This window comes from Hypanus sabinus, chromosome 4, assembly GCF_030144855.1.
Source record: "Hypanus sabinus isolate sHypSab1 chromosome 4, sHypSab1.hap1, whole genome shotgun sequence".
NCBI classification, from domain to species: Eukaryota; Metazoa; Chordata; class Chondrichthyes; order Myliobatiformes; family Dasyatidae; genus Hypanus; species Hypanus sabinus.
Genome location: NC_082709.1, coordinates 147,296,523 through 147,320,680, shown reverse-complemented (window position 1 = coordinate 147,320,680; position 24,158 = coordinate 147,296,523). Strand labels below are relative to the sequence as shown.

Genomic DNA, 24,158 nt, shown 5'->3' with positions numbered 1-24,158 from the left:
GTGAGGAAATCAAGGATCCAGTTGCACAAGGAAGCATTGAGGTCTTGATCTTGGAGCACATTGATTAGTTTTGAAAGGATGATAGCATTTAATGTGAAGCTGTAGTCAATGAAGAACTTCCAGATGTATGCATCTTCATTGTTCAATGTTATAGAGCTGAGTGAAGAGCCAATGAAAAGTCATCTGGTGTTGACCTGTTGTAATGGTAGGCAATTTGGAGCAGAACCAAGTTTCTTTAGTGGCAAGAGTCGATGTACTTCATCATGAACCTCTCGAAGCACTTCATCACAGTAGATGCAAGTGCCACTGAACAATAGTGTTTGAGGCAGGTTACCATGTTCTTTTAAGGCGCCGGTATAATTGAAGCCTGCTTGAAGCAGGTGGACAGATACTTTAGATTGCTGAAGTGAGAGGTTATAGATATCAGTAAACACACCAGCCAGTTGAATAATACGGGTCTTTAATACTCGGCCAGGGACCCCATCTGGGCCAGATGCTTTCCAAGGGTTCACCCTTCTAAAGAATGCTCTCACATCGGCCTCAGAGTGAAATCACAGGGTCATCGGGGGCTGTGGGAGTTGATGAAGGCGCCTCCATGTTTTGATGGTCAATGAGAACCTAATTATTATCCCTTAATTTCCTTCATTGGATAGGTGTACAAACATAAACATCTCAATAAGTTAACTGGCCACCTTCCTTGAAATTTATCTCACTTTGCTCTTTTTTGCATTCCTCTATCTCTAGAGGAAACAGGTGAATTGATTCCAAATTTTCTATAATAATAAAATGCATTTTCAGTCATGTGTGGGAATAGTTGCACAAAAGTTTTAGCATTTTATTTTGTGACAAAATATCCCATGATACATTTTTATTATCACTTTCTGTGACTTTTTATCCTACTGACCCAGCAACCATTCTGGAGAGGATTCTGGGATTTCTTTGCTACGCTACCCACACCTCCACAAATCCTGCTCTCAGTTCTAAGAATGAGATAGGTTCTGAAGTCACACAGCCTGGTTACATAAACAAACTGATTGGTTTGGCATGTATATCACTGTGTAAGATACAAGTCACAGCAGTGTTATGCCTTGTGCAATTATTATGGCATGCTTAATAGCTTCAATATTCTCAATGGATAAAATTGTGGTTGCCCATTCATCTTGTGCTTGATGACTTGCCCATAATTATCATTAACTTTTAACAAATGTTTACCAAGTCTTACACTCTTTTTTTTTAGTAATTTATTTTTCCCTTTCTAATACCCCTTTTTGATCTTCTTATTGCCCTTCTGTGAATTATCTGCTGGGAATTCAGCTGTATATGGGCAAGTTATAACCAGTGAACTCAAATTTTCCTTTAAATTCCTCCAACCAAGACTTATCTTTGAATACCTGATGTCAATGCATACTGTGTTAACTATTCTTAAATAATTTGCCTTCCCTCTATTTAGACCATGTTCTGAGATTTTCTAGATTACCAAGCCACAAGTGGTTTGTATCAGTTGTCAAAGCAGAGTTCATCAGGGTAATCTGTTTATATCTGTACTGGAGGCTTGACTAATCTTTCCAACACCCAGTAATTATTTAAAAATTGTATTTGTTTAGTTTTATCAAATATCAGAGGATACCAAAAGTTTTTTTTTCCAGATATGCATAGAATAAAAGAAAAATGAGAGTAGATAATGTACCACTGAAAAATGATGCAGCAAGGTAATCATTTGGGACAAGGAAATGACAGGCAAACTGAATAAGTATTTTGCACAAGTCTTCACTGTGGAACATACTAGCAGTATGCTGGAGGTTCAAGAGTGTCAGGGCAGAAGTGAGTGTAGTTGCTACTACTATGGAGAAGGTGATTGGGGAAACTGAAAGTTCTGAAGGTAGTTACCTGAACCAGGTGGACTACACCCCCGAGTCCTGAAAGAGGTAGCTGAAGAGACTGTAGAGGCATCTTTCAAGAATCACTAGATTCTGGCATGGTTCTGGAAAATTGCAAATGTCACACCACTCTTCAAGAAAGGAAGGAGGCAAAAGAAAGGAAATTATAGACCAGTTAGTCTGACCTCATTGGTTGGGAAGATGTTGGATTTGATTGTTAAGGATATGGTTTTGGGTACTTAGAAGCACGTGATAAAATAGTCTATAATCAGCATGGTTTCCTCGGGAAAATGTTGCCTGACAAATCTGTTGGGATTCTTTGTTGAAATAACAAGCAGGATAGACAAAGGAAAATTGGTGGATGTTGTGTACTTGGATTTTCAGAAGGCCTTTGACAAGGTGCCACACATCAGGTAGATTAATAAGGTAAGAGCCCATGGTATTACAGGAAATTTACAAGCATGGATATAGCATTTGTAGGAGATAAAGAGTGGGAATAAAGGGGGCCTTTTCTGATTGGCTTCCAGTGACCAGTGGTGTTGTGCAAGGTCACTTGTTTTTATGTTGTATGTCAATGATTTGGATGACAGAATTGATGGCGTTGTGGCCAAGTATGCAGACGATACGAAGATCGGTGGAGGGGCAAGTAGTGTTGAGGAAGCAGGGACTTGGACAGGTGGGGGAGTGGACAAAGAAGTAGCAGATGGAATACAGTATCGGAAAGTGTATGGTCATGCACATTGGTAGAAGGAATAAAAGTGTAGACTACTTTCTAATTCTCATTGAAATCTGACGAATGTTGAAAGGCCTAGATAGAGTGGAAATGGAGAGGATGCTTACCATGGTGGGGGAGTCTAGGACCAGAGGGCACAGCCTCAGATGAGAATATTTCTTTAGAACAGAGATGAGGAATTTCTTCATTCAGAAGATGGTGAATCTGTGGAATTCCTTGCCACAGATGGCTGTGGAGGCCAAGTCATTGGATGTATTTAAGGGTTCTTGATTAGTCACGTCATGAATGGTTGCAGGGAGAAGGCAGGAGAATGGGGTTGAGAGGGAAGTAGATCAGCCATGATGAAATGGCAGAGCAGTCTCAATAGGCCAAATGAACTAATACTGCTCCTATGTCTTCTGGTCCTATTTTTGATTTGTGTGTCTTCATATGGAATTGGAAATCATTTCCTAAAATTCATGGATTTTTAACTTTATTTTTGAAAATTGTTCTAGGTAAATGCAAGTGTAGAGCTTGTATAATTTTTCTCAATGAATAACTAACAAAATACCGAACTGAAGTTGAATATTTTTTGTCTATTCAAAGAACATTAAAGTTGCTCCACCTACAGTAAATTGCATCACTAAACACTTGAAGTTCAATAAACTGCATCCAATATTATACCAAACAATGCATTTTGGATGGGCATTTGAGGATAGTTTGCTGTTGATTTGGAATGTAGATGTTTTCCATCACTTTTCTCGGGAAAATTTTTGTTAATATCTTGTAGGCAAGAGCTTTAGTGATTTTTTTTTCAAGGCAGGAAATGTACTAGTTGAAATGATAGAATTTTTAATAAATGGATTAGACAGGATCCAGATCTTCACTACTGAAACTAAAGTATCCTTTTCATCTGTTTTGCATGATTTCCCACCGCATGAGTAAAATAACTATACAATTCAGGCGACAGATGGCAGATATTAAGTTCATAAGAAAGTTTTAGGTATTCTTGCAGCATCACACAGAGGGCTTAAAATATTTCCAAAAGTTAAATGTAAATTATTGATTTGCTTGCAGAGGTATTTGTGTTCAAAACCATCTGGGGAAGACGGTATTAAAAGTGGAAGTGTCCAAAGTGAAAGTTTTTGGAGTGGGGCAATGTTAGTGGTCAGGGTTTTGGCTCAACAGGCTTGGTCAAGCTCAGATGCAGACTCGCTTAAGTGCTTTTTTTCTGTTAATACATAATTAGTAAGCTCTGAATGGGCCCAGAGTTGGTGGTATGTTCCTTGTATGAGATGTCCAGTCTCCCTGGTAACTACATCTGCACGAAGTGCACCGAGAAACAGCTCCTTGGAGACCATGTTAAGGAATTGGAGCTGAAGATCAATGACCTTCAGCTCATGCAGGAGAATAAGGAGGTGATTGATAGGGAGTTAAAAGGAGATAGTCACCCTGTGTTGCATGAGGGAAGTAATTGGGTGACTGTCAGGAGAGGGAAAGGATACAAAGCAAAGTACCTCTGTGGCTGTTCCCTCAATAATAAGTAACCACTTTGGATATTGTGGAAGTGGGGGAACCTACCAAGGAGAAGCCATAATGAGCAGGTCTCTGGAACCGAGTCTGGTTCTTGAGGCTCAGAAGGGAAGGAAGAAGATGCAAGCTAATGGGTGAAATTAGTTGGCTTGGGCAACAGAAATGAGGTTCTGTGAACAAGCACAAGATTCCTGAATGATTTATTGCCTCCTGGATATCAGGGTCAGAGACATCTTGGATTGAGTCCACAGCATTCTTAAATGGGAGTATGAACAACCAGAGGTCGTGGCTACGTTGGTGCCAATGACATGGGTAAGATGGGTGACAAGGTCCTGTAAAGTGAGTTCAGGGAGTTAGGTGCTAACTTAATGGACAGGACCTCCAGGATTGTGATGTTAGGATTGCACCCCATGCGATGTGCTAGTGAGTCGAACCAGGAAGATCATACAATTTAATGCATGGATAAGGAGTTGGTGCAGGAGGCAGGGCTTCAGATTCTTGGATCATTGGGTTCTTCCAGTGAAGGTAGAACTTGTATGGAAGGGACTGTTTGCATCCAAACTGGAGGGGGCTAATATCCTAGTGGGAAGGTTTGTTGGTGCTGCATGGGGAAGTTAAACCAGAGTTACAGGGAGATGGGAATCAGAGTACCAAAACAGATAGTGGAGTAATTTTGGAGAAAGATGTTATTAAACCGACATACAAGGTCAGAATTTAAATGGTTGAGCATGGTGTGATTAATGCTCTCAGCTTCATATATTTCATTACAGGAGTATCGTAGGAAAGGCAGATGAGCTTAGTACATGGGTCAGCATGTGGAATTATGACATTGTAGCCATTAATGAGACTTGTTTGCAGAAGGGGCAGGACTGGCAGCTCTGTACGGAGGTTCTGTGTTGTTTTAGGCATAATAGACTGGGAGGGGTTAAAGTAGGAGGGGTGGCATAATTAGTCAGGGGAAAAGTCACAGCAGTACTCGGAAGACAGACAGAAGAGCTCGTCCAGTATGGCTTTATGGGTGAGAAAGAAATGACCACATTAATGATATTATAGACCACCCAACAATCCATAGGAATTAGAGGAACAAATCTGTAGAGAGATTGCAAATTTGTAGCATGAAACAAGGTTGTAGTAGTAATTGATTTTCACTTTCCACATGTTGACTGGGACTCCCATAGTGTAGAAGGGCTGGATGGGAAAGAGTTTGTCAAATGTACTCAGGAACGTTTCCTTAATAGAAATCCCAACTGAAGAGTGTGATGCTAGATCTCTTGTTAAGGGAATGAGACAGAGCAGGTAACAGAAGTTTCTGTAGGGGAACACTTTGCATCTAATGATCATAATGCCTTTATGGAAAAGGGTAAGTCTAGTCCTCGGGTTGAGATTCTAAATTGGAGTTATTGACAATTTTTGCTGTTCTGCCTCTGTACTAATGCAGGGTCTCAACTCAAAATGTCCTTGTACCTCATTTTGCTCCCACAGATTTTGCTTGAGCTCTTCCAACATTCTGTTGTTTTAGAAAATATCCATTTAGTTATAGTATATATTGAATTTGTTTGGGTGGTTCTGTTCTTCATAATTCAGAACTATACACCTAGTGCTGCTTTCAGGGGCTTTTTTAAGATTTGTTACTTTAATATGTGTCTATTGCAATATTTTGGTATATATTGAGGCAGTGAGGCATATACTGTATCACTCTGTGGCAGGTTATAAACAATGAGATTACTGAGTTTCTGGTTTTACTTACAGAATTTCAGTAAGTAGTTCATAAAATTAAAACTGATCATTGAAATTTATCTTGCAGGATGATAACTGGGGTGAAACCACAACAGCCATCACAGGGACTTCAGAGCACAGTATATCACAAGAAGACATTGCAAGGATCACAAAGGATGTGGATGATAGTGGGCTGGACTGCACTCGACATTTAGGGATAGCCATCGCTGCTGTGCTTGGGATACTGGTCTTTTTGTCTCCCATTGCCTTTATGGTGCTGCCTCAAGTACTGTGGCGGGAAAAGCTTGACCCATGTGGTACTGTATGTGAAGGGCTGTTCATCTCTGTCGCCTTCAAGCTACTCATCCTTCTCATTGGAACCTGGGCACTCTTCTTCCGCAAACCAAAGGCACAGATGCCACGGGTTTTTGTGTTCCGGGCACTCCTGATGGTGCTGATTTTTGTGTTTGTGGTTTCTTATTGGCTATTCTATGGTGTACGCATTCTGGATTCAAGAGATCCAAATTATCAGGGAATTGTTCAGTATGCAGTTTCACTGGTAGATGCCCTCTTGTTTATCCACTATCTGGCAATTGTGCTACTGGAATTGCGTCAACTGCAGCCTATGTTTACTGTGAAAGTCACTCGGTCAACTGATGGAGAATCCCATTTTTACAGTGTGGGCCTACTGAGGTACGTAATGGAAATGGCTCAAAGGAATTCTTTCTGTTTGTTGCCGGTAAAGTTTTACCCTTTCTGATTATTTTCCTTCTGTTTTACTTGCTTTTTAATGTGCCCAATAAGAGCTTGGGTTAAAATTTAAATCCTCAAGTAAAAGTTAGCATTGGACTGTTGTGTGAATCATAGGTTAATGTGTAAATGATTATTGAAATTGGGTTTGCAATTGGTTATTCAGTGTAAATATTATAAGTTAGTACTTTTAACATGCTAAAACATAGTACAGTACTCCAAAGTTTGTGGGTATAGCGTATTGAAGAGCTGCAACTAATTGGGAATTACCAAAGAAAAATCATATTCCACAGAGACCACACAGCTGCAGTGAATGGGTGAAAAGTTTGCATTGCTGACCTATAGATCCTCTTGTACAAAATACTATGCTGATTTGATGAATGGTGTGCTGAAAATGGCAGTTTGCTTTTTTCCCTTTACAGTAGATGCCAGTATTAATTATCTGTGTTAAATCTCAAGAGTTTATTATTTTAGATTTGTGGTCAAGTTATAGTACAGTTAATAATTTTTAGTCCTTAATTGCTAGTTTTAAAATATTGTTTTGGAGTTAAACTATTCATGAATTTCTGCATTGTCCTCTTTGTAATCAGCACATATGAATTGTATCCCATTGCTACTTCCATCATCTGCTGAGCGAAAGTTGTTATAAATTATAAACTAATTTGGCATTATTTGATGATAGAATCAATCATGTTAGCCATCAAAAAGGGAAGGGTAATGTAATCCTCTCCCTGAATGACTGACAGAGTAGTGCAACTGTATCAGAAGTTGAACCTGAATCCATCTTGTTACCTGTATTTAATATTCCCAATTTCAGTAACAAACTAGTTGAAATGTGATATTTTCAGCTTTTACCCCCCACTCCCGTTCTGTGATTGCTTTCTTAGTTTGTATAACTAAAGTAAATTCTTTTTCTTTAACTGCACACCCTACCACCAATTTACAAAATACAGAGATAGTTGAATTAAATCTAGTATTGATTATCTAATCTTTAATATAAAAACCGGAAGGTGTTGGGAAGATCATAATCATTCATAGTACTACATTGCAATTTTTTTTAATAATAGTTCGCTGTAAGGTAACCTATTGCAATTATACTTAGATTCCCAAGTGTTAGTTCAGCACTGTCCCAAATATGATCATTTAATAGCAATCTAATAACTTTCTTTTTCTGTCTAACTTAATGTACCAAGTGCTGAAAAGATCTGAGCACATTAGAAATAGAAGCAGGAATAAGCTATTTGGCCCTTCAGACTTGTTCTACCAGTTCTCTTGTACTTCCATTATTTAACATTATCTTCAGACCCTTTGAGTCTCTTATCAATAGATTCCTGGATGTTACCTGTTTCTACATTATTTCTTCTATCAGACTTCCAGGCTATTGGAATCTGTTCCCTCTTGCATGTTTATTATGCACCACTTTAATTGTTCAGGTTTATGCCTTCTGTTTATTTGTTTTAGCAGCTTGTCTCCTGGTCTCATTTTCAGAAAGTTTTTCCTTTTTTTTGTTCCTTTATGAATGTTTATTGATAATGTGCTCCATTCTTAATAGTTCTAAAGCTGGACTGGCTGTATTCTGCTTTTGGTTTCCAATGAATATACATCTCGTCTCACTGAGATGAAAGAAAACACATGCTGGAACCTGGAGTAATATTCTGCTAAAGGAGCTAGTAGTATCAATCTTGATGTAGAATTTCTGCCTGAATGATCAACAATTCCTTTTCTCCCACAAATGCTACTCAAAGCAGCCCCAAACCATGAAGCTCCTTCCACCATACTTCACAGTTTGGATGAGGTTTTAGTATTGGTGTTCAGTGCCCTTTTTTCCTCCAAGCATCACGGTGTGCAGTTCTGTCAGAAAGTTCAATTTTTGTTTCATCTGTCCACAGAACATTGTCCCTGAAACATTGTGGAACATCCAGGCAGTCTTTTGCAAACTTAAGACAGGCAGCAATGTTTTTTTTATTTTTTGGAGATCAGTTGTTTGCTCTGTGGTGTCCTTCCATGAACCCCACCATTCTTGGTCAGTATCCTTCTTGTAGTGGACACATGGACAGGGACTTTAGCAAGTTTAGAGATTTCTGCAGGTCTTTTGCTGTTACCCTTAGTGTGTCTTTTTTAAGGCATCTCAACAACCCACACCTCCAATCTATCTCATTGATCGGACCATATGACTCCAAATAACTTTTGTTAGATGGCATTACCCCAGAGGTTCAGATACTTTTTTGAACCTAGACTATGAATGTTTAAATGGTGTATAGGTGGCTCCCGTTTTTCGAGAGTTCACTTTACGACAGTTGGCTGTTACGAAAGACCTACATTAATACCTGTTTTTGCTAACCAAAGAGGATTTTTGCTTTTACGAGAAAAAGACGCCTGCTTTATATGTGTGTTTATCCGGAGAAAGACTACCATGACCGTGAAGCCTTGTGCGGGCAGTTGTGTGTACGTGCAAATGTGTGTAGGTGCCGATTTTTTTTTTCTCTCTCTCTCCAAATTGATTTTGGCTAGCTGTCTTTCCAATTTTGATAAGTGAAACTACACCGTACATACAATATTTCTACTTTATATAGGCTGTATATTTATCATATCATTCCTGCTTTTACTATATATTAGTGTTATTTTAGGTTTTGTGTGTTATTTGGTATGATTTGGTAGGTTACTTTTTGGGTCTTGGAACGCTCAAAAATTTTTCCCATATAAATTAATGGTAATTAATTTTCGCTTTACAACATTTCAGCTTACAAATGGTTTCATAGGAACGCTCTACCTTTAGATAGCAAGGCAAACCTGTACTCAGTAATGATGAGAAGTGCAATATTTTTTGTGTTGTTAGTTTAGGCAGATTGTATTGTGACTTGGATGAAGATCAAACCAAATTTTATAGGTAATTAATGCAGAAAATCAGAAAATTATAAAGGTCCAAAAACTTTCTTGCAGCTGTAGGAGCAGAATTAGGCTATTAGTCCCATCGCGTCTGCTCTGCCATTCCATCATGTCTGATTTATTATCCCCCCCCCCAACCCTATTCTCATGTCTCGTCCGTAATCTTTGATAACCTGACTAATCAACAGCCTATCCACCTCCACTTTAAATATACCCAAAGACTTGGCCTCCATAGATGTCCATGGGAATGAATTCCACAGAATCACTACCCTCTGTTGAAATTAATTCTTTTTTTAAAAAATGGACATCCCTGTATTCTGAGACTGTGCCTTCTGGTCCCCTACTACCAGAAGCATTCTCTTCCCGTCCACTCTAGCCTTTCAATATTTGATATATTTCTATGAGGATGCCCCTCCCCGGCCCAGTCTTCTAAAGTCCAGCGAATACAGGCCTGGAGCCATCAAATGCTTCTCGTACATTAACCCTTTCATTCCCAGAATCATTCTCATGAACCTCCTCTGGAGCTTCTCCAAGGCCAGCGCATCTTTCCTTAGATTAGGGGCCTAAAACTGCTCTCAGTACTCATGTTGTCTGATCAATGCCGTATAAAGCATTGCATCCTTGCTTTTATATTCTAGTTCTTGAAATGAATGTTATCATTGCATTTGCCTTCCTTGCACCAATTCAACCTGCAAGTTAACCTTGGGAAATCCTGCACAAAGTCTCCCAAGTACTTTTGCACCTGCAACTTTTTAGAATTTTTTCCCCCTTTTAGAAAATAGTCCATACTTTTTTTCCTTCTACCAAAGTACATGACCATATATTTCCCTATGCTATATTTAATCTGCCACTTCTTTACCCATTTTCCAAAGTCCCTGCTTCCTCAGCCCTACCTGCCCCTCCACCTATCTTCATATCATCCGCAAACTTGGCCTCAAAGTCAATTCCGTTATCCAAACATTAACATTTAACATGAAAAACAGCAGTAATAGAATGGCTCTTATCTTTTTAAACAGCTTTATCTGAAAATCCAAGTAAGCAACACCGACTGACTGGTTGTTTATCCTACTTGTTATTTCTTCAGAGAACTCCCAACTAATTTGTCAGGCAATATTTTCACTGAAGAAGTCTATGCTGATCTTGGCCTATTTTATCATGTGCCTCCAAAATACCTCAGCATCTTCCCAACTATTGAAGTTAGTCTCGCGGGCTTATAATTTCCTTTTTCTGTCCTTCCCTCCTTAAGAGACTTTTCAGTCTTCCGGACCCATTCCAGAATGTAGTGATTCTTGAGAAGTTACTACTAATGCCTCTTCAATCTTATCAGCTACCTCTATCAAAACCCTGGGGTTACTTTCATTTGGTCCAGTTGACTTCATATCTTTCAGCTTCCCAAATTCCACCTTCTTATTACTTAATACATATTAAGCTTGTCTGCCATTTCTTTGGTCCACATTACTACTTCTCCAACATCATTTTCCAGTGGGCCGACATCCACTTCTGCCTCCTTTACTCTGTATACACCTGGAAAAAAACTTCTTATATCCTTTTAGTGGCTAGCTTACCTTAATATTTCATCTTTTCTTATGACTTTTTATTTGCTTTGTGTTGATTTCCCAATCATCTAACATCTCACTAATTTTTGCAGTATATGCCCTTTTGCTTTTATGCTCTTTGACTTCCCTTGTCAGCCATGGTTACCTCGTTCTGCCTTTAGAATATTACTTAATCTTTGGGGTGTTTCTATCCAACGTGTTTTGAATTGCTCCCAGAAACTCCAGCAATTGCTGTTCTGTTATTCCTGCTAGTGCCCCCTTCCAATCAGTTTTGGACAGCTCTTCCCTCATGCCTCAGTAATCCCCTTTACTCCACTGTAATACCGATACATCTGACTTTATCCTCTCTCTCTCTCTCTCTCTCTCTCTCTCCCTCCCTCCCTCCCTCGTGAATGCTATCATATTACGATCACTGCCTCCAAACTTTTTTTTTATATCTTAAGCTCCCTAATCAAACCTGGTTCATTACACAACACAGTCTAGAATTGCCTTTTCTCTAGTGGGCTCAATACAAGCTACTCTAAAAAGCCATCTCACAAGCTTCCTACAAATTCCTTTTCTTGGGATCCAGCACCAACCTGATTTTCCCAATCTACCTGCATATTGAAATCCCTCATGAGTATCCCAACGTTGTTCTTTTGACATGCCCTTTTTCTCTCTCCCATTGTAAGTTGTAGCCCACATCCTGACCACAGTTCAAAGGCCTCTAACTCCCATTAATTGCTTTTTCACCTTTGCCATTTCTTAACTCTACCCACTAGGATTCTACATCTTCTGATCCTATGTCATCTCTTTCTAAGGATTTGACTTCATTTTTTTACCTCCTGCCCACCTGCCTGACCTTTCAATATAATGTGTATCCTTGGACATTAAGCTCCTAACTATGATTTTCTTTCATGGACAACTCACCAATGCCCACAATTTCAAGCCTGTCGATCTTTTGTGCACTTTAAGATCATATACCTTAATTCATGTACTGCGTGCATTCAGATATACCACCTTCAGTCTTGTATACATCACCCTTTTTGATTTGCCCTCATATTACACTCTCTCATTCCACTGATTGCAATTTTTATCATCTGCCTGTCCATCCTCACTGTCTCACTACACATTGCATCTACTTGTATACCAACTGCCCCATCCTTAGCCCTATTACTCCAGTTCCCATCCCCCTGTTAAATTAGTTTAAACCATCCCCAACAGCTCTAGCAATCCTGCCCGCAAGGATATTGGTGCCCCAGAAGTTCAGGTGTAATGTGTCCTTATTGAACAGATTATACTTTCCCCAGAAGAGATCCCAATGATGTAGAAATCTGCAACTCTGCCTCCTGCACCAATTCTTCAGTCATCTGCTAAATAATCCTATTCTTGCCCTCACCGGCATGTGGCACAGGCAGCAATCAGCAATCCACAGATTACTACTGTGAAGATCCTGCTTTTCAGCTTTCTACTTATCTCCATATGTTCTCTCTTCTTCCCTTTTCCTGCCTATGTCATAGTACCAATATGTGCCATGACTTTCAGCCGTTCACACTCCGCCTTGAAAATGCTGTGGACACGATCTGGGAGGCAGCATACCAATTGGATGTCTGTCACATCCACAGAATCTCCTGTCTTCTCCACTAATTCCCTGTCATTATTCTATTCTTTTCCTCACCCTTGTCTTTTGAGTCCGATTCAGTGCCAGGCATGGTCACAGCGGCTTCTCCCTAGTAGATTGTTTTCTCCCTCTCACCCCCCCCCCCTGCCAAATAATATTCAAAGTGGTATACTTATTATTAAAGGGAATGGCCACAGAGGTACTCTACTCTGCTTGTCTATTCAATTTCCCTTTGACAGACAGTCACCCAGCTACCTGCCTCCTTCAACTTGGGGTTAGCAACCCCCTGTAGCTCCTATCTGTTGCCTCCTCATTCTCCTATATGTGCCGAAGGTCATTGAGCTGCAGCTCCAGTTCCTTAACATGGTCTAAGGAGCTGCGGCTTGATGTACTTCATGCAGATTTAGTTATCAAGGAGACTGGGGTTCTCCCGGAGTTCCTACATCTTACACAAAGAACATACCGCTAGCCCTGGATCCATTCTTAATGCGCTAGCTATGTACTAATATTCAAAGAGGGGAAGGTTACATAAAACCACTTGTTCTCGCTGAAGCCTGTTGAGCCAAAGCCTCTCACTGTGACTTACATCAGATTAGCTTTAATCTTAAAGCTCTACTGGTTTTAAGGTGCAAAGGAGGCGGAGAGAGGAAAATTTACAAGCATAAGTTCATATGGAATAGATGGTGTACAATCGGCCCTCCTTATCCGCGGATTCAGTCAATTGCGGATCAGGAAAACCTGGAAGTTCTCTCTCCAGCACTCGTTGCTTGAGCATGTACAGACTATTTTTTCTTATAATTATTCCCTAAACAATACAGTATAACAAATATTTACATAGCATTTACATTGTATTCGGTATTATAGGTAATCTAGAAATGACTTAAAAGTACAGGCAGTCCCCAAGTTATGAATGAGTTCCATCGCTGAGTCTGTCTTTAAGTCAGATTTGAAGTCGGAACAGGTACGTCTGATATTATTTAGAGTCAGTCAAAAGTTCTTCTTAGTATATACTACATAGTTTACCTTTCTATTCATATAAAACACTTAAGAAACATACATATTTCAATAATTTAACCAGTGCGTTGAAATTGTAGCTTTCATCAGGGCAGGACCTTTCACATTCTCCATTAAAATTGTCCGATCGTTGACCGACTGTAGCCTAATGCTTTTCCAATGACCGATGGCGTTTCACCTCTTTCCGATCACTTTATTACTTCCACCTTATTTTCAATCGCGATCGTGATTATTTTTGTGAACAGAAACACTGCAGATTCAGAGCTGCGCCGCCAAGTCCTAATGTCCACCGCTCGGAGACGTTAAATAAATCGGGGGTTCCACTGGGTCCTAAAGACCACTGCACTGATGCATGTTATATAAGGGACTTGAGCATCTGTGAATTTTGGTATCTGCGGGGCGTCCCGGAACCAATCCCCCACGGATAAGGAGGGCTGACTGTATGTGAAAGTGGTAAAAGTAATGATGCGAGGTGAAATGGTATATGAGCACCAGAGCATGAGGTCTAGAGGAAGTGTAAAGTGAAGAAATGCTTACCTAAAATTGTAAAAGGAAAGATTTTGGAAATAAAGAAATAATGGAGTTGTTAAGGTCAGGCAGCATCAACAAATTTTGATTTTCATTTATTGCAAATGTTAAAAATCTGAAATCAAAACAAAGTATTACAAATGCTTAAGATGTGAAATTGTTGAATTGTGTTCAGTCCAGATGTTGTGTGCTTAATTGGGATGAGATTTTATTCGAGTTTAGATAGAGCTTCATTAATATAGAATCAGGGACTGATGAAGTAAGACTGGGAATTTATGTTCAGCAGCCAGGATGAAAAGCTGTTGTCTGACCTGGGTTTCATCTCCAGTGTAGAGAAGACATCATGAGCAGAATATACATGTACTAAGTTGAAAATAATACAAATAAAGTACTGCTTTGCCCAGGAAGAGTGTTTTGAGTCCCTTGTGATGGGAAAGAAGGAGAGAAAGGGGGCACGTATTCCCCCACAGCTGCATGGACTGGTGCACTGGGAAAGGGAGTGTTTGGTGGTGGACAGCACGTGACCTAGAATTCCACGAAGGGGATTGTCTGCTTGGTATGCAGGAGGGAGGGGTTGGAGGTGGCTGTTGATTGAGAAGGCCAGGGATTGGAAAGTAAGGATAAGGGAAGCATGGCTTCTAGGGGGAAGAGACAAGGAATGAAAGCAAAAATACAGGAAATTGAGTATGGTGGAGAGCTTGTCAACTCTGTGTGGGGAAATCATCCATTGGGGGAAATGGAAGGCAAATTAGAAGCAGTAGAAATCACATGTATTTGCAAAATGGAGAGACTTGGAGATCATAATGATCTTCAGAGAAGAAGATGTAGCTACCTATATTGTGTGAATGTTGGAATTATAGTAGCTGAGGAAGGTGAGAGAAAGATGGAAATTGGTTGCATAAGTACTGGTGAGAACTGAAAGCTGAACAATACAGTCGTCAATGTACCCAGGAAAAGGGGTAAGTGAAGGTAAGGTAGGGTTTTTTTTTACTTATCTTCAAAGAAATTGAAAAGCTTTAGGCCCACATAGTTTCCAAATCAATGCCATTTATTTGGAAGAATAGTGTGGATCACATTTCTCAATGTGACTAGTTCAGATATGTGGAGGAGGCAATGGAAAGGACTTGAGGAACTGGTTAGTTTCTGTTACCTGTTTAACATCTTCAGGACTAAAGATTAAATGCTGGAAGGTGGGTTTGGGGAAGGTAACTCATTTCTGACAGTCATGATAGATCAAATGGCCTTGTCATAAATGTTTTGACTCTATCAAGTTCACTGGGAATAGGATAGGAAATTTAACACAGATTACACCAGCTGTTTAAGGTGGAAAAGAGCCAGATAGGTTATAATTGGATGGATCCAGATCGTCAGGAATGCTGAACGAGAGAAACGACTCTGAATTATGGCCCAAATAGTGGCTACTTACTGTATGTTAATGAAAGACTTCCAACATTTGAAATTTTTAAAAAAACATATTAAAATGCAGCAGTTTGGGCTGCATCTGTGGGAGGGGTTCCAGCCATCTCTTAAACCTGGGTGTTAACGTCTCTTCCCAGACGTGTTGCCTGAGCTGGTGAATATTTACAGTGTTGCTGATCCTGCTGTAGATATACTGCATTTGTAGTTTATTTTCAGTGTCCTGTATTTAAGTAGTTGACTGGGGGCATCTGCTGGAAAAAATTCATCATTACAGTGTTGTGGCAAATCGTGTTTTAAAACTCAGGCATTGTAATTACTGGTTCTCGCCAGGTTACAGTGCAGTCTCATTCCTGTGAACTGTTTATAAACTGGACAGTTTGCGATATGAAATGGGGCTGTGAGCAAAGTCCCTAAGCAACAGAAGATATATGAAGCTTTGCAGCAGATGGCCAATCTAGCCTGTCAGTGTCCAAAACATTCGTCTGTACATACAGGATGCCCAAAAGATCATAAGGTATAGGATCTCAATTAGGTCGTTTGGCCCATCAAGCCTGCTCCGCCATTCCATCATGGCTGATGATTAGCCTTCTCAACCCCATTTTCATGCCTTCTCCTTATAACCTTTTACTCCCTGACTAATCAAGAACCTGTCAATCTCCATCTTAAATATGCCCAATTACTTAGCCTTCACAGCCAGCTGTGGCAATAAATTCCACAGATTCACCACCCTCTGGCTAAAGAAATTCTTCCTCGTCTTTGTTCTAAAAGTATGTCCCTCTGTTCTGAGGCTGTGCAGTCTGATCCTAGATATCACCCACTATAAGAAACATCTTCTCCACATCCATTCTCGATAAACCTTTCAAAATTTGATGGATTTCAATGAGATTCTTCATTCTTCTAATCTCCAGCGAGTACGTACCCAGAGCCATCAAATGTTCCTCATTTGTTACCTCTTTAATTTATGGGATCAATCTCATGAGCCTCTGGACCCTCCAATGCCAGCACATCTTTTCTTAGATAAGGGGCCCAAAACTGCTCCTAGTTATGATCATTGCCTTGTAATATCTCAGCATTGCATCCTTGCTTTTGTATTCTAGTCCTCTCGAAATGAATGCTAACATTGCATTTACCTTGCTTACCACTGACTCAACCTGCAAGTTAATCTTTTGGAAATCCTGCACAAGGACTCCCAAATCCCTTTGCACCTCTGATTTTGGGAATTTCTCCCATTTAGAAAATAGTCCTTACCTTTACTCCTTCAACCATTCCAAAATCTAGTGATTCTTGGACGATCATTACTAATGCCTCCACAATTTCGTTAGTTGCCTCTTTCAGAACCCTAGAGTGTAGTCCATCTGGTCCATGTGACTTATCTACCTTCAGACCTTTCAGCTTCCCAAGCATCTTCTGCCTGGTAGTAGTAACAACACTCACTTCTGCCCCCTGACATTCTTTATTTCTGGCATTCTGTAGGTGTCTTCCACAGTGAAGAATGATGCAAAATAATTACTAAGTTCATTTGCCCTTTCTTTGTCCCCCATTACTGCTCCTCCAGTGTCATTTTCTAATAGTATAACATCCACTCTTGTTTCTCTTTCACTCTTCGTATATCTGAAAAAACTCCTTTTATATCCTTTTATATTTTTGGCTAGCTTACCTTCATATTTCTTCGTTTCTCTCTTTATGGATTTTTAAAATTGCCTTCTGTTGGTTTTTAAATGCCTCCCAATCCTCTACTTCCCAGATAAGTGGTACATTCATAACCTGGGGAGATTTTGTACTTCTGAGTGTTTCATGCAATGGTAGACTAAAGCTACAGAATAGCTATCAGAGTCAGGTTTATTATCACTGGCATGTGACGTGAAATTTGTTAACTTAGCAGCAGTTCAATGCAGCACATGATCTAGCAGAGAAAACAAAATAATAACAATAAATAAAATAATAAATGAGTAAATCAATTACATGTGTTAAATATATATTTTTAAAATGTGCAAAAACAGAAATACTGTACATTTAAAATAAAAGTGAGGTAGATTCAATGTCCATTCAGGAATCGGATGGCGGAGGGGAAGAAGCTGTTTCTGAATCGCTGAGTGTGTGCCTTCAGGCTTCTCTACCTCCTACCTGATGGAGGTCATGCCCTGGGTGCTGGGGTCCTTAATAATGGACGCTGCCTTTCTGAGACACCACTCCTTGAAGATGTTCTGGGTACTTTGTAGGCTAGTACCCAAGATGGAGCTGACTAGATTTACAACCAGCTGCAGATTCTTCTGGCCCTGTGCAGTAGCCCACTCCATACCAGACAGTGATGCAGACTGTCAGAATGCTCTCCATGGTACAACTATAGAAGTTTTTGAGTGTACTAGATCTTAGAACTAGCGGCTGAAAACATTTAATAAATCACTTCATTGTCCAATGTTGAATTAATTCCAAGTTTAATAGGAGCAACACATTTAATTTTGAGATTCCCATGATATGACAGGACTTGGCCGGAAAATTGAAGCTATGAATTAGCATTTTTTTTTAAAGTTTAATTATAATGAAGACATTTGATGTAAAACAATAATGCATCATTATTGGAGATGGAAGAGGTTCCGGAGGATTAGAGCTACAGATGTCCTTCCCTTATTCAAGAAAAGGAGTAGAGATAGCCCAGGAAATTATAGGCCAGTGAGTTTTACTTCAGTGGTTGATAATTTGATGGAGAAGATCCTGAGAGGCAGGATTTATGAACATTTGGAAAGGCATAATATAATTAGGAATAGTCAGCATGGCTTTGTCAAAGGCTGGTTGTGCCTCACAGGCCTGATTGAATTTTTTGAGGATGTGACTAAAGGCATTGGTGAAGGTAGAACAGTAGATTTAGTGTATATAGATTTCAGCAAAGCATTTGATAAGGTAACCCATGCAAGGCTTATTGAGAAAGTAAGGAGGCATGGGGTCCAAGGGGACCTTGCTTTGTGAAGCCAGAACTGGCTTGCACACAGAAGGCAAAGTGTGGCTATAGGCGGGTCATCTTCTGCACGGAGGCTAGTGACCAGTGGTGTGCCTCAGGGATCTGTTCTAGGACCCCTTCTCTTGATTTTTATAAATGACCTGGATGAGTAAGTGGAGGGATGGGTTAGTAAATTTGCTGATGACACAAAGGTTGAGGGTGTTGTGAATAGTGTGGAGGGATGTCAGTGGAATGCAAATCTGGGCTGAGAAGTGGCAGATGGAGTTCAACCCAGGTAAATGTGAGGTTCATTTTGTCATCAAATATGATGGCAGAATATAGTATTAATGGTAAGACTGTTGGCAGTGAGAGTATGAGAGGGATCTTGGGGTCCAAGTCCATAGGTCACTCAAAGCTGCTGCGTAGGTTGATTGTGTGGTTAAGAAGCCATACGGTGTATTGGCTTTCTTCAACCGTGGGATTGGGTTCAAGAGCCAAGAGGTAATGCTACAGCTATAAAGGACCCTGGTCAGACCCCACTTGGAGTACTGTGCTCAATTCTGGTCAACTCACTACAGGAACGATAGAAAGGGTGCAGAGGAGATTTACAAGAATGTTGCCTGGATTGGCAAGCATTCCTTATGAGAACAGATTGAGTGAGCTTGGCCTTTTCTCCTTGGAGCGACAGAGGATGAGAGGTGACCTGATAGAGGTGTATAAGATGGTGAAGGGCATTGACTATGTGGATCATCAGAGGCTGAAATGGCTAACATGAGAGGACACGGTCTTAAGGTGCTTGGAAGTAGATACAGAGATGTCTGGTAAATTTGTTACGCAGAGAGTAGTGAGCACGTGGAATGGGCTGCAGGCAATGGTGGTGGAGGCGGATACAATAGGGTCTTTTAAGAGGCTCTTGGATATGTACGTGGAGCTTAGAAAAATAGAGAGCTATGGGTAATGAGAAGTAATTTCTAAATTAAGGAAGTACATGTTCAGCACAGCACTGTGGGCCGAAGGGCGTGTATTGTGCTGTAGGTTTTCTATGTTCTATTTTCTAAATATTAACCAGCAACGAAAAGTAGAAGCAACACACATAAGATGCTGGAAGAACTCAGCAGGCCAGGCAACATTAATAGAAAAAAGTAGTCGAAGTTTCGACCCGATGCTTAAACTGCTACTGCTAGACAGGTAGATAGCAAACTTGGATCTCATCCATTTTTTGTGCCTGCCTGGTCACTGCTCCTGAGGATATTATAAACCTGTCGGAGTCCAGTCTGACTTTTGCACAGAACCTTCTAGTGGGAATTGTTTGATTGCAATCAGAAGCAAATCTCTAACCCCAGAGAGTCAAAGCAAATTGTTATACCTGTGGCTAGAATCTAGCATGTAATGTCGGGCTCTGCATTTGAGTTATTAGCCATTGGTGCTTTATTTTACCTTTTTTTTTATTTAAACATTACATTGTATTTCTTTATGGAAATTGTATGTCAAAAGCATGTGACATCTTTATAATGAAACTTCTTCCAGATCCATGCCTATGCGTTTTTATCTATGCTTTTAAACCTCAAGTGTCTTTACTGAACGTTCTTAACTAAAATTACAGATAATATTCTCTTTGACTGGCGTTCCTTTACTGTCTCCTGCGATGTTAACCTGTCTGTTTACACCAACCTCCTTCAGTGCCTCTCTCCACTATATATTACTATATATTTCAGTGGGGTTGCAGTCAGTTTGTTCTTGGTGCACCCGAACATTCCTGGCCAACATACATTAAGTGGCAGTTTTTGAGTTCTGTGAAACATCTCAGGAAAACTTCAGCAATTTCCTCTTGCTTTCATGGTTACCATCCCTAACCTATCTTAATCAACATCCAACTCTTTCATCTTTCTCCTTCCCTAGGCTGTCTGTCCTGTCAAGCTATGTCAACTCTAGCCTTTATTCTATCAACCATTGCTGTACTAACCAGCGTAGGTTCTCTACCCAGCCACTGATTCTACACCTCAAACTACTGTTCTTTTAGTTCAAAGTGCATTTATTATCAAAGTGTGCATGCGGTGTGCAACCCTGAAATTCGTCTTCCCACAGACGGTCACGAAACAAAGAACCATGCAACTAGCCTATTCAAAGAAAAATATCAAACATCAAAATCCTGTCCCACGACCTGCACGCAAAAAGAATTCACAAAAAAGACAAAAAAAGATTGAAAGCACAGAATATAAAACACAAAAGATATATTTCAGTACAACTCAGCTCAGTGTTTATTATCTGCAGACCACCCGATTCAAAAAAAATTCACCAAATAGTAACCAAAAAAGCAACTAGAACTAGAAATAGAACACATCATAGAAACTCAATTAGAGTCCAAATCTACAATCTGCATTGATTTAAGGCCCGTCCACTATCAAGGGAGAGAGATCACTCAAACTGAAGGACCTTCCCTCAGGAGCAAAGAGCAAGAGACTGCCATGTGCAGACACCTTTGCAGCAGCGAACAAGAAGCTAGTAGGCAGCACTGAACACTTGCTCAACTTCCACACTCACCTCTGATTTCAGTCTTCCTCAGAACTTTGATCAGCAAGAGATGGTCAGTCATTGGCCTGTCTCCTGGCTTCTTGGCCACCATGGAGCACAGTTTGGTTGCAGCCTGGTGGAACCCTCTCAGAGGCAGCAAAGCTTTAGATCAACTCAAAATCATACTGCTAGAATAAAGATTACAGGGTCCAACAGCAGCAGAACCATATCTAATAAAAAGAAGTGAAGAGAATTGGTTCGTGACCCATCTTGTAGACATTACCTTTGGTAGTGGTGTTCACCGGTGCCATCTTCTTCTGCTCCTTTACCTTGCTTTAGCTTCATCACTTCCATCACCTTGCTTATCTATAACTTCGGTCAAAAATGTTCCTTAAAAAAATTCTCCTCTGCCATGATCCTGGACCATTACATACCATGTGTACCATTTTTTTGATGTGGCATTTGCAGAGGCACTGGCATTTTGGAAATTGTGCAGTATCCCTTAACTTCTCCAGACCTCCTCTTCCTGAAACCCAGCCCTTCATCAAACTTTAGATCTTCCTTACAGTTTTATTTTTGGTACTAATAGGCACTGTTGATAATTCTAAATTATCTGACTGCAATACTGTGATTTTGATGAAAGGTGTTCAATCTTAACAAACTGAATTCTTACAGAATTTATTTTTGTTTCTGATTCCACCAAATTCAGTTCCATTTGCTTTCAGATCATTAATCATTTCCTTCATATCAAGAAATAGTTTAGATGAAGGGTCATTGACCTGAATCATTAATTGTGCTTGTCTCCATAGAAACTGCCTGACCTGCTGAGTATTTCTGTTGTATGCTGTTTTTATATCAGTAATCCCTAGCTGCTCAGTTATTGAAACAATTGCATTTGTCTGTCTTGGATTAAAGTAGAAAGTTGGCAGGTAGAGCATGAGTAGTGGAGGGTCAGAATGCCAAGGATACTAAATTCTAATATTTATTGGTGAGCTAGAAATTATTAGCAGCAGTGCTAATGCAAGTTGAAGCCTACCGATCATCCTCACAGATTTACACAGAATAACTTGACTGCCAGTTGAGAAATTTGTTTTCGACCATCCTATACAAGCTAATTGTATCCCAGTGATGTTGTTTTAAACATTCGTTCAAGGTAGAGCAGGGCATTACGCACTTGTAACATAACTAAACAGCTATATAATGCGGCAGCTACTGCTTCTTCCTAAGTGTTCTGCAATTTTGTTTTAGTATGTGAACCATTTTCATCACTGGTTTATCATGACTGAAATTGAACTCCAGGCAAGTGCCTGGCATTCTTAACGTTCAGCTTTCTTTTATGATCCATCAAAATGTTTTGCCATGTTTACTCTTGAAATGCTCAAAAGGTGCTGAATCCATTCATCATGATTTAAACTAAGTGCTTGGCAATGTAAGAACAAACTCTAAAATATTATGGTTAGAGAATATTCTGTGTCTAAGGTAGTTAGTTGCTTGTGTGTTCTACATACATCTTGTGCATCATCTTGTGTCTGCAGTATCCAGCGGGCCGCACTTGTCATACTGGAGAATTACTACAAGGATTTCACTGTCCATAATCCAGCACTCTTAACTGCTGCAAAGTCTCGTGCTGCCAAGCACATGGCTGGACTGAAAGTCTACAACGTGGATGGTAAGTCAATACAGGAGTAATCCAAACAGAAAATGACGCTTCGCTTTAAAAGGATAGAAGCAGAAGTGGGCCATTCAGCTTCTTGTTTCTCTTGTGGCAATATGATCATGACCATTCTTTTATCTCAGACACTTGGTTTAACTCTATATCTCACAATTTCTTACAAGCTCCAGATTTGGTTTCATCAGGGCTCTATAAAATTGCACAGGAGTTCCCTACTCTTGTTGTCTTGTAATTAAGATGATATACAGTCTGCTTTTAATTTTGAATATTCTTGCAGAAGACACCAAAACTTCCAAACTCTCAAAGTTCTCAGAAATATTTTTTTTTATTGAAGTGAAAGACCTTTCTTTTCCTGAAAGAGCCTTGCATTTCATTAATGGTCTTGCCTGCTGTTGTCTTCAGTAGACTGCTACTGATTAATATTAATGCTTAAGGATGGCCTGAATAAGCAGAATTAATTTTATCCTGAGTATTTATCTATTCCTAGGTCCAGGAAACAATGCTGCTGGGCAATCTCGTGCAATGATTGCCGCTGCAGCAAGGAGGCGCGATTCAAGTCATAATGAACTGTACTATGAGGAAGCAGAACATGATCGGAGAGTGAGGAAGCGACGTGCAAGGTAATGTCAAAACTTTAGGCCATTTAGTCACTTGAATCTGTTCTGTCATTTAATGAGATCCAGTTTGACCTGACTTAACCACATACATTTTTCTTTACCTTGTGTCTCAATAACTTTGAACAAAAATAAAATCAATCTCAGAATGATCATTTACACATTGGTCCCAATCCTTTGCAAGAAATGTTTCCAAATTTTACTTGTAAAAGACCCATTTCCCCACTAGACTTCTCGGCCAGTGGAAATCATTTCTCTTAAAATATGTTGATGATTTAGAATCCCTTGGCTGGAGAAAGGAAGCCTAAATGAAAGGTGTGATTGGGGAAAGGCAAAGTCTTACAGGTTAAATCTAAAAACATTCCATCAGTTTGATCTGAAGAACTAAAAAGTGCAGCATCTTTTAGGAGGATGGAAGGGACAGTGTTGAGGTTCATCCCCAGCAGCTGCGTAACAGAGGACTCTCTGATCTACGGGCTGTTCCCGGGGACGCACACCGAGACCAACATCCGGTGCGGCTGGCAGATCATCAACTCGGTGAAAGACGCTCTTTGGTCGGCCCGAAACTTGATGGTCTACCAGCACGTGGAGATGTCCGTGGGGGAATGCTGCCGACTGGCACATTCTCGGCTGCAGGAGTATGTGCTGAGAGACGCACTCAAACTTGGTGCAGCCACCGCAAGGGCCCAGTGGGGGAGGAACACAGTCTAGGGTTCTTCTCCCGTGGGAGTTGAGGGTAGAGGGGTGGGGTGTATACCCCTCAATAAGGGAATGTTAATATGGAATATGCCACGTTGGTGGCGAAAAGTGTGAAAATGTAAAGACTGTAATGGAA

The 24,158-nt window shown here is 40.1% G+C and overlaps 1 protein-coding gene across 1 annotated transcript in view; it reads left to right on the top strand.

Moving 5' to 3' along the window:
• LOC132393285 (vang-like protein 1) overlaps positions 1–24,158 on the top strand; it is a 43,521-nt gene that overhangs the window by 13,762 nt on the left and 5,601 nt on the right. The window contains exons 4-6 of the mRNA XM_059968326.1: positions 5,927–6,531; positions 22,573–22,706; positions 23,197–23,329. Coding sequence (XP_059824309.1) covers positions 5,927–6,531; positions 22,573–22,706; positions 23,197–23,329 — 872 coding nt within the window. The remainder of the gene's footprint in view (positions 1–5,926; positions 6,532–22,572; positions 22,707–23,196; positions 23,330–24,158) is intronic.